Below are 11,550 nucleotides of genomic sequence, written 5' to 3'. Positions count from 1 at the left end.
GAACACATTTGAGGAACTTGTACTTTACTTGAGTCTTTTCTTTTCTTCTTTATTTTATTACAGGGACAGCGCATATTAATAAACATTTCTGTCAATATGCCAGAGTTAGCCAGAAGGCTATTTTTCATCTGCAGTCCCTAGACAGATGGTAAAAAAGTCACCCTAAAAAAAGGTAAAATTACACATTTACATAACAATATAACATTTAAAATACATTTGGTAAAAAAATACTATTAAGCTTCTACTTCTACTCCGCTACATTTCAGAGAGAAATGTTGTACTTTGTACTCCACTACATTAATCTGACAACTTTAGTTACTACAACTTAAGCGTTTTGCACACAAAACACATTTAAGTTTATAAAACACGATGTTTTTTTATAAATTAAACTACCCAACAATATAACGGCTTACAAGTCCAGCTGAAAGGATTAGCCGAACATACACTTAGTTGATTGACAGAACTGTTTGGATCGTTTCCAGTTTTTAAAATGTGAGGATTTTTCTCCATTGAGTACTTTTACTTTTAATACTTTAAAGTACTTTTTTCTGATGATATAGTTTACATACTTTTACTTAAGTAACATTTCAACGCAGGACCTTTACTTGTAACAGAGTATTTTTACAGTATGGCAGTACTCTACTGGTAAAGGATCTGAATACTTCTTCCACCACTGTATTCACTGATATTATTAGCATGATGCCAGTTAGAAAGAAGGGACTGCAGACCCATCGATCTGATCCGGATCTCTGTAAGCCGATAGCTATGATCAAACTGGTAGTCAGAAGAAAACATGGATGTTTGCATGACCCAACCCTCTTTATGTTGCATTAACTACAGCTATTTTTCTGTTTAGTGCCAATTTTGTGTGGCCATATGCTACTGAAATTCAGAAATGTGAAATTCTAGTCTGCGGTTATGCAAATTATATTTGACACTACTGCTTCTTAGTCCATGGGTCACACCAGACATCGGTAAGCTTAGGCCAAAACCTTACCTATATAAAATGGTTTATAGGGTCAATCTTAGTAAATTAAAATATGATAAGACTTTCCATTTTGTTATTTTCCCGTATTAGCTCCTTTGCATAGTTTCCAAAAAAGCACACAAATCGCCAATATCATATTAAAAGTGACGTAATATTAAAACCTAAGGCAATTTCACTTCATTGTAATAAAAGCAACATGTTTGGTTTAAATCTGCATGAATGCGTTGTTTTGAAGCTTTATCATTTCTAAAGAAAATCAACACTGAGCCCATAAGCCATAGATATATACACCTGCAGACAAAATCATCAGATTTAAAATAAATAAATAACTAAGCTAAATCTTAAAAGGTCAAGTGTGGTTCTTTATTCATCGTCTCTGCAGCAGTGCCAGGTTTAGCTTTGGTTCTTGAGTGTCTAGCTTCTACGAGTATTGATTAATCTTCTCCTGTTGCACTGTAGTGCCATGTGAATTCTCAAACTGGTTGGAACTTGGCAGACCCTTACAGGAATTTTTAGGAACTCTGCCTTCACCTCTCTGAGCTTGTGTGAAGGTGTGGCATATCTGAAATGGAATGGATCCATTCCAAAATGTATTATAAAAATACATATAATCTATGTCAGCTCCTGTCAAGTATACATACTAGAGGATCAGTTCGCAGCAGAGTGTGAAGCGGCTGGGATGAGGATCAGCACCTCTAAATCTGAGGCCATGGTTCTCAGCAGGATACCGATCGAGTGCCCACTCCGGGTAGGGAATGAGTCCTTACCCCAAGTGAAGGGGTTCAAGTACCTTGGGGTCTTCATGATTTGTGGGGACAATGGAGTAGGAGAATCGGCGCAGCGGGGGCGGTATTACATTCACTTTATCGCACCGTTGTGATGAAAAGAGAGCTGAGCCAGAAGGCAAATCTCTCAATCTAGCGGTCAATTTTTGGTCCTACCCTCACCTATGGTCACGAAGGCTGGGTCATGATCGAAAGAACGAGATCCTGGGTACAAGTGGCCAAAATGGGTTTCCTCAGGAGGGTGGCTGGCGTCTCCCTTAGAGATAGGGTGAGAAGCTCAAGGAGGAGCCAGGAGCCAGTTGAGGTGGTTCGGACATCTGGTAAGGATGCCCCCTGGGCGCCTCCCTAGGGAGGTGTTCCAGGCACGTCCAGCTGGGAGGAGGCCTCGGGGAAGACCCAGGACTAGGTGGAGGGATTATATCTCCAACCTGGCCTGGGAACGCCTCTGGATCCCCCAGTCGGAGCTGGGTAATGTGGCTCGGGAAAGGGAAGTTTGGGGTCCCCTGCTGGAGCTGTAGGCAGTAAGAGCTGCAAAGATTAATCAATTCTCAATTAGTTGTCAACTATTAAATTAAATCGCCAACTATTTTGATAATCGATTAAGCAGTTTGTAATTTTTTTTATCAAAAAAAAGTAAAAAATTCTGATTGCAGCTTCTTAAATGGGATTCTTTTTTTCTAGTTTCTTTACTCCTCTGTGATAGTAAACTTAATATCTTTAAGTTGTGGTGAAAAAAAACTAAATTACGTCATTTTTCACCATTTCTTATCATCCCCTAATCGAAAAAATAATCGAAAGATGAATCGACAGTGAAAATGATCGTTGGTTGCAGCCCTAGTTCTGTACAGCCTGCCACTGAGGATCATTTCATGAGACATTTTGACTTTTTTGCACGACAGTCCCATCCAACGTCTTGCTTCTTCTGAGAATTTTTTTTTTTTCTTCTTCACAATATATTCAAGAAAAGTTAGTGCAATAAAACGGTTCATTGCCATGTACTTAGAATCACTGCCTTTAATATTAAGCGATTCAAATATTTACACAATCATGTTCTGTACGTGTACACAAAAAGACATGTCAACCTGACAAAAAGAGGCTTAAGAGTAGAGCACATTTTGTTGTTGTGGGTCAGCCAAAACCCTCTGAAGACTGAACACTTGACCATAGTGCGGTTTCATTAGGATACAAGCTTGTATCCTACAAAAACTGTGCGCAAATGTAATTAGAGCTGCAAAGATTAAACGATTAGTTGTCGACTATAAAATTTAGTCAAGTCATTTAATTTGTATTGCACAATTAAACTAACAACAGTTAGTGCTTTACAGGTAGAGCAGGGAAGGCAGAAACAGTATGCCTATAAAAATGAATCGCCAACTAGTTTAGTAGTCATTTTTTATGAATAAACAATGTAGAAATTCTCAGATTCCAGCTTCTTAAATGGGAATATTTTCTAGTTTCTTCACTCCTCTGTGACAGTTAACTGAATATCTTAAGAGTTGTGGACAAAACGAGACATTTGAGGACGTCATCTTGGGCTTTGGGAAACACGGACATTTTTTCTTCTTTTTCCATAACATTTTATAGACCAAACAACTAATCGATTAACCGAGAAAACAATCAACAATGAAAATAATCTGCAGCCCTAAATATAATTTTAACAATAATTACAATGTATCGAATCAAGGCGTTTAAACAAAATTTGAAAAACTAAATCAATAAACACTTTCTTTACACTGTGTGCATTTTTTTTTATTAAGCATGTCATTGTGCTATGGGTTTAAGAACAGAGCTCCAACACCCCCTGGAGCTTGGTCACTGAACTTGTGGTCTGTTAATTACATTGTCTGTGTTGGCTTTGCCTTGCTCTTTGTTTCTGCTGGACAGGTTTGCGTGTTGTTCATTTTCTGTGAGGGGATGTTCAAATGTGTTTTGTGGTTAAAACGGTTTATTTTATGGAGACATTTTACTATTCTCCAGAGACAAAACATAATTTTTCAACTATATCAGTCAGTCAGATATTCCCGTTACGCAACGCTCTTCATCCAGGCTGTTTGGTTTCAATAACCTGCAGACAGCGAGGCCTTGACAGAGTTTTGGATTTTTGTGTAGTGTTCATATACTGAGTCGGATTATTACCTGGCAGGTTCAAAAAGGGTGGATTGCTTGGATTGAGAAGGTGCCTCGTTTGAGCGAGTAGTGCGGGAAAGATGTTCAAAGGTGGGGCACGGGGGTAAGGGAAGAAGGGAGGCAGGCGAGGCATGAAAAACCTGGGTCCAAGGTGGGGCAAGTTATGAGGGGGCAGAGCTGGGGGCAGAGCTGGGGGCAGAGCTGGGTATGGCAGCAGCGGTGAACAGACTGGGGAGTACTTCGGCATTACAGGTGTAGGGGATGACCTCGATAAAGTGTATGGGGAATTTTGAGAAAATGATTGACATGGAGCAGTACTTTCCTGGGAGTAAGTTTCACATTTCTGACTCTCCTGTAAAGTGCCACGGCTGCTGTTCTGGCCATATCCGACAGCTTCATGCACCTGTACTTGTTGTACCTCGGTTTCATCCCTCTGAGCACTATACGAGTCTTTTTTTTGGTGATATTCCCGATTTACCAGGCTAAAACTAGATCTGCTCGATGACGATGATCTACTTTGCGGTCTCGGTGAAAACGCTGGCCTCGTGTCCCTTTCCCGGCTTCCTCTACGATGGCGCCCCCCGTCACAATCCTTCTTTCCATATAACCGCTCATGGATCCGATGTGACATTTGGCCCAGTTCTTCGGATCCTAAATCAATGCCAATGGCCTGTAGGACATCTTGCATTTGCCTGTGCTTGTGCTCCTCTTCAGGTGTCAGCGTTATCTTTCCCACCACTGAGGGAGACCGGGATCTACTGTTGGAGCTAAAGTAGCGTTGTTCTCCGTCAGCCCTTTGCAGAGACTTTTCATCAGACGGAGCACGGCCCTCAGGGCTGACGGACCTGCGACGAGGCTTTGGAGACGCCAGTCGCTGGGACCTCTCGCACTCGCTCCAGTGGCTGGCATTTTGGTGGCTTCCCTGTTGCCCCCCAGCATAACCAGGAGACCACGGACGATCGGTGTTCGTGAAAGAAGGCGGCGAGCGTGGCCGATCACTCCCTTCAGTGGCGGTCTGAGTCACTATCTTGTTGAGCATGGTGACGTTCACACCCTTGTTGAGCACATCAAGGAAACGCTGAAAACCCATGGCCGACTTCTTCTGCTCAGGAACGGCAGCACTTTGGCTGGTGACGGCCCTCTCGAAAGACTGATGGGAAACACACACAAGCAACCGCAGTTTGTCAAACTACTATTAGCAGTCTTCGTTTGACAAATCTATTTTTGTAGACGTGGAACCACCAGTTAGAAATTTGGAGCCATTAAATGTTGATTCTATAATCTTAAAAATTAAACGGCACTTTCTGAGTGAATTGGCGACCCCGCTTATTTTATTTGATTAAAAGAAGCTTCTTTTAGAAGAATATTGTGTTGTTATAGGCCAGGATGATTGGTTCACTTTTAAGCTGATGTGGGGAAGCTGTCTCTTAGCCTTTTACTAATTAGACCGTATCAAAAGAATGACACACACTTTTCTTGTAACAAAAAAAATTTCCGCGCAGAGCTTTTGCCGTAGCCTACGCAAGTGGCAGGAAGTTTATACTTGTGCGTTGGTGTGTGTCGAGCTCTTTAAGAGAATAGCAGGGCCGGCATGTGTGTGTGTGCACATGGGGGGGGTGTGTGGTAGAGGGAGTGACGGTGATTAGCTTCGGCGCGAGTACCGATTCTAGAGACATAGTGGGAGAAACAAAGTGTCTCCCCTGTCCTTTCTGACGGTGGGAAATCTGTAGCAGGACAGGTGAAGGCTCTAATAGGGGGACATGCAATGCTACCAAGCCAGGGCCGAGTGACGTGCGTCGTCCCGACATGTAGTTACATTTTTTGGGAGGTGAACGCCAGGCAACGGCGTAGGGTCTGGTGTAGGCTCCGTATAAGAGGGCTGCATTGGGATTGGGACCCAACGCAAATCTCGTGGGAACGGGTGGCTAAAAAAAACACTGTGGGATCAGGATGTAGCCTAGCGACAGGATGGAGTCAATAAATGATGTGGAAAAGAACCACAAACAAGGTCTTTACAACACAAAAACAAAGCAAGGAAAGTCTGACATTTGGAGAAGTTTCTCAAATTGTTTGTGACAAAGATGGAAACAAAATGGACTTTGTTCGTTGTGACAAACAATGCAAAAACACTAGTCTACAACGGACACAAATCCGGCACCTCTGGGTTGAGGCGACACACCCGCTCCATTCTCCCCGGTCAAAGTAAGCTGCTTTTCAAGGATGAACATCTCCCTACACCTATTAAACAAGAAACTACTGAGAAATGTGTGGAAGTTGTGCTGTCTACACATACGGCCATATGACTTCGTCGCCGCTAAATATGGCAAATTTGATGTAAAAGACGTTTTACCTCATCCAACCACTGTATCCACACATGTCGAGGGGCGGGCACAAGCACCGCAGGCGTCAGTGGCAGCGGAGATGAAGCCCATCATTGGAACATATGGATGTGCCATCACAACAGATATACGGACGGAGGATTACCATGAAACTTCCTTCATATCCGGCACCATCCATTACACAAACAACAACTTGGACCTCGTTTCCAGGGTGTTATTCGCGGCTCCCTTCCCTATGGCTAATCATTTTAAAACTGCTGTTTTTCATGTGGTTTATCATGTTGTATTTTATGCAAAGCAGTCCATTTTTAGGTGCCGTGTGATGGTGCAAAGTGTTTTGATAAAACAAAGTTATTATTATTATAAATAACCTATAAAATGACGCATCTTCTGATGCGGGACGGAAGAAGACACAAAATCAATGCATCTCTATTATTGTGCGGGCATAAATTCTCAGAGTTTTGTGGGAGCGGGCGGGAGTGTAACACACACGTTGCGGGTGCAGGCGGTAATGGTCAGAAATTCGGCGGAATGGGCGGGAGTGGGATGAAGAAAACAGGAGGCAGGGCTCTAGTCCGTGCCTCCACGTACTTACGTTAGTAGCCACGACATAGATTTAACGCAGTAGCATAAATCACGCTTAACTCAACCAAATGCATTCAGGGTGTGTGTGTGTGTGTGTGTGTGTGTGTTTTGGAGAACACACCTTCCTCGTAAAACATCAGCAAAAGTGCAAAACAACTTTTTATGTTTTTTTTGCAATTGCCACATGTAAAATAAACCCACCTGTCCACTAGGTTCATTCAGGGGAAACCATGTTCTATTTTGACGATAATCCTTATGATCTGTGGAGGGGCCGTCTGTCCTCTCTCTGGGTTTGGCATAACTCTGTTTGATATGGAAGAAAGTTTAATTAAACTACAATAAAAAAAAAAACTGTCACAAACGTTCCACTGATGCTAACACAAAAATGTTAATTGTGATTAACCTTTGTAGAGCAATCTTGGGATCGCGTCCTCTCTTGTGAAACGTCTCGGCTCCTTTCGTGACCATCTCTGACTTTGTAGTATCCAGACGATTGTCTGCAGTCATCAGGTTGTTGCCTATAGGTGAACTCCTCATGCCGATATCTGTGTTTGGAGTCTTGAGGTGTTTTCCTGTATCTGAAATCCTCTTCCTCTGGTAGTGTATGTTTAAAATCCTTGGTTACATGTGCACGTGAAAAACTGTCTGGCGATTGCCTTTTTGTATCATCCTCAGGCTCACGCCTGTACATGTAATCATCCATATCATTTTCTGTACACCTTCTCCTTTTCTTCTCACAAGTACCCCAAACAGGGGAAGACACGCGTCTCCTCGCTGAGCTCTTTCTGCTCCAGTCTCTGTTCATTGCGTCTTTGCTGTACAGCATCTTAGGCGAGTCACTGTACTCTCTGCTTCTGCCTCTCCTCTCTGTGCTACTCTGTCCATCCCCGCCATATTTCTGATAGGAATCCTGCGCTATATCTCTGTGAGGTTCACGCCTTTCTTCCCATCCGTCATCATAGTCATCCCACTGCCTTAAACTTTTGTCACTGTACTGCCGCCTGTGACTGTACTCAGACCTGTTGGACTGCATCATCTCACAGCAACTCCAGCAGCGGAGTGGATGTCAAAGCCTGCAGCAAAAAAGAAAAGAAAATGAGCTTTAAAATCAGGGGGTAAAGATATCAGAATAATTGATAAGCCAAACCTAGGTCATAATAACAATATGTATCTCACATGGACTTATTAAAGAAAAACAGGCCATGGAGGACCCACAGAATACATTTTAATTATACTAAAAGTAGCTAGCTTTCGATTGAAAACTTCAAGTCACTAGTCATCAGAAATAATCATTTCACATATTAGACCACATTAAAATATGATGCGAGTTTTAAAAGAGAGGAGTGTCTCTTCAAATGTGCTAAGCGGGACTAACGTAAATAGCTACATCGATAGCAGGAGTCTCAAACATAGTCATGAACTAAGGTTAGCTAAATGTGTGGAGGTTTTCACTCCAAATTACAGAAACACATATTGCCCTCAACCGAAGACTTATTATTCCGTGTCACCTGCTGTAAAGTAAACGTTAGTGTTCGCACATAACGTTAGCGACCACCGAGTTTGCTAGAGAGGTGGTGGTCTCAGTAGTTTTTGAGCTAACATTAATGTTAACATTAGCTAAGTAGCACAGGATATTTTGCTAGTTAGCTTTAGCGAGTACGAAAATACGAACCTCACAATTTATTAGCATCAAAAAGTGTTTCAATTATTTCCAGCTAAAAGCGACACATTTGCACTAACCCCCACGGCCTGGTGTTTAGAGACATCAGCTTATGTGAAAGCTAAAGTGCAGCTTGGGGCCATTTTCTGGTTAAACTATTAACGTTAGCAATCATCAATTTAGCGCTGGGCAGCAACCTAGCTAGCGTTACATTAAAGTAGCATTACCTTTTCAGTTGGACGACTCCACTTTCTTTAAGGGGAGGACCAGGGAAAATGCTGAAACTAGGTTTGGGAATTTAAACTGTCATGCATATAGCTAACATTTAGTTTTTTTTTACTGGCGCGGTGCGCCTCACCTCCACCGAGCTGTTCCTAGTCAGTAGCAAGAAATGTACATCACTGCCATCTCTTGGATGGAGTGTAAACAACCTAAGGGTCGTTTTACAGTCGCCGGAGCCGAGCTCCCTCGTGCCCATTGACATATATAAAAGCTTGTGCCAATGTGACGTCAAAATGACTTCGCCTTCTTCTTCTTGGGTTTTATTGGTGGCTGGCAAACTACCGTTTATTAGCGCCACATACTGGACTACATAATGTGTAATTGTAGGGCTGTTTTTTTGTATTTATTTTTTACAGTAGAAACTTTGACATGTCACAGTGGGAAAAGCACAAGTGTAAATAATACAATTATAAATTAATAAATATAAATTATAAATGGCTGCTTCGGGTCCAGGGTCCTGGTATTGTGGTATTCTGTCACACTGTCATGGGGCACTTGAATATAACTGAGCCATTGTTAATGTCATTATTAACACCTGTTCTTTTCCCACTATGACCAGTCACGTTGTCTGCTGTGAAAAAGACCTATTCGGTTTCAGGGTAAACTGTTCCAACATTCAACACACAGTAGTATCACCTTCTGGCCAGCAGTTAGACTCATTTTTCAAAATAATAAAGTATTAATGATAACTCAAACACTGTAAATGACTTAGTTGTAGTAGTAGTGGCTCATGGTTGCTCTTATCATCATCACTTCTTTGTCACACAAAATCCCCAAATAATGCATTGTTCACTTCTTTTTCTATTCATATCCAAATAAGGCAAAGATGACGATGATGAAAATAAATTGTAGCATGGAGACAGAAGTCAAATTGCTGATATTAAGGCTGAAGCCTGAATATTAATGTGACAGTATTTTACCGTGCACAGTTCATGAACATCATATATATTAGTAAATATGACACTGACAGGGAACATTTTACTGCACAGTGAGTACTTTTACGTATTAAGTATTTTTATTTAGTACATTTTTCAAGCAAGATGTCAGGATTTCACATAGTATATTACAACAAAGACAATGCCTTGAGAATTTATTAATCAGGTAACATCTGCAAATCAAGGTTGGTTTTATTTCAGTTAGCCTCATAGCTGGTTTGATTTGCATTGAGAGATGATTTTATGGAAAGTACCCCATGCCAATCTCTAGGTATGGTGAATGGTATGTGATGATGTGGGGCCATTTTAATTCCAAAGGCCAAGGGAACTTTATCAGGATGCATAGTATCCTGGATCCATGAAATAACTGGCCTTTAAAAATAAAACTCTGCCTGCCTCTATGGGAATTTAACATAGGGGTGTACTTACTTATGCCCCCTGTATTTTAAGGAAGAACATTTATTTATTTACGATACATTATTCATTCACAAAGAAAATTGGTGTTCTCAAAGGTTGGATTTTTTTCAATTAAGGCATTAAGATCAATTTCCAAAAGATCCTATAGACGCTCCTATAATGAAATGTTCTTTGTATCTGTCCCTTGGCAAGATAACCATGGGAGGGACTGCATTCCCTATAGCATTGACTGCACAGACCACAGTCACAAGCTCTCCTCCTTCAGCAGACTCTTGCTTCTCTCCTTTCAGTGCCACTACCTGGGTTGGTTTCGGCACAGTTATGACACCTGTTTGGTCAACGTTATAAATCATGTGTGGAGGGAATTTATACCTGTCAAAAGCGACAAGACACAAAAAGAGCCATGATGACAATCAGAATAGTTCAAACTTAAGAATAATGCAAAAAGCAAGTGCAACTTAACAGCTCTAAATAGATGTCCTTGTAAACGTAGCTGATGATTTGTTCTACAAAAGATGATTTAGTCGCACTAGGTGAGAAAGTACATACAGTACATGTATTAAATGGCTAGCAGCCTACCTGAGGAGGTGTGCCAGACTGTTGTAAATATGTCAAGAAGAGTTAATAACGTAGTCCGTCACTTCAGCCAGTTTGTCAAAGAACTTCCCGACTGTAGTTTTATCGAAGGCTGCGGCTCTTTCTAAAGTAAGGTTTCAGGCATACAGCGGGAGAGAGGTTGACGTGACATCTCGTCCTAAAAGAATGTGATGTGATTCCATCAAGACACTGTATTTATTTAACTACACAGGATAAGTTAGCCTTTGCGTACATACTGGATCATTTAATTCTATGCGCACTAGGGCTGGGTATCGTTCAAAAATGTTCGATACTGTTACCAAAACAGATACCGTGACTTTGATACCAGTTCCTAAACGATCCCTTTATCAATACCAATTTTATAAAATCCATTTTAACAAAAAGAGATGACAACATTATACATGACGGGCAACTTTTTAATGTATTATTTAGATTTCACTTTGTGAGTAGTGTGTAACGTAGAGTTTTTCCTGCTATCCTCTGCGACGTGTGACGTTTGACAGCCAATCAGCAGCATTATTAGATCTTGGTAGAAGCATGCTACATGCTTATTGGCTCACTGATTCTGATGAGATTTACTCCCTAGGTATTGAAATTGGGTATTGAATGAGGAGGCATTTTTCAATACTTGATACCATACAGGCAATTCAGGCAGTGCCTAAAAAGTATTGAACTCAGTACCCAGCCCTTATGCACACATAACTGCTAGACCTGTATCTTTCTGGTGGTTGGTGACAGGAATGTTGTTTCTTTCTGCCAATTCTATTCTAATGCCAATAGGGCTTTAAATGAACTTTTTTTGATCAGCAGCCAACATGGCTGGTAGATTTTTAAA

At 41.3% G+C, this 11,550-nt stretch overlaps 1 protein-coding gene across 1 annotated transcript; it reads right to left on the bottom strand.

Annotated features, from left to right (window-relative positions):
* Positions 1–111: 111 nt before the first annotated feature.
* LOC144527377 (uncharacterized) lies at positions 112–8,964 on the bottom strand. The gene is made up of 5 exons (XM_078265341.1): positions 8,712–8,964; positions 7,228–7,897; positions 7,026–7,127; positions 3,910–5,050; positions 112–2,301 (listed from the first exon to the last, which is right to left on the bottom strand). The coding sequence occupies exons 2-5, from the start codon at positions 7,858–7,860 to the stop codon at positions 2,189–2,191; spliced, it is 1,989 nt and encodes a 662-aa protein (XP_078121467.1). The 5' UTR covers positions 7,861–7,897; positions 8,712–8,964; the 3' UTR covers positions 112–2,188.
* Between the last annotated feature and the right edge of the window lie 2,586 nt (positions 8,965–11,550).

The sequence above is a fragment of the Sander vitreus genome, chromosome 2 (genome assembly GCF_031162955.1).
Source record: "Sander vitreus isolate 19-12246 chromosome 2, sanVit1, whole genome shotgun sequence".
NCBI lineage: Eukaryota > Metazoa > Chordata > Actinopteri > Perciformes > Percidae > Sander > Sander vitreus.
The sequence above is the reverse complement of the archived record's forward strand: the minus strand, read 5'-3'. Positions and strand labels throughout refer to the sequence as shown.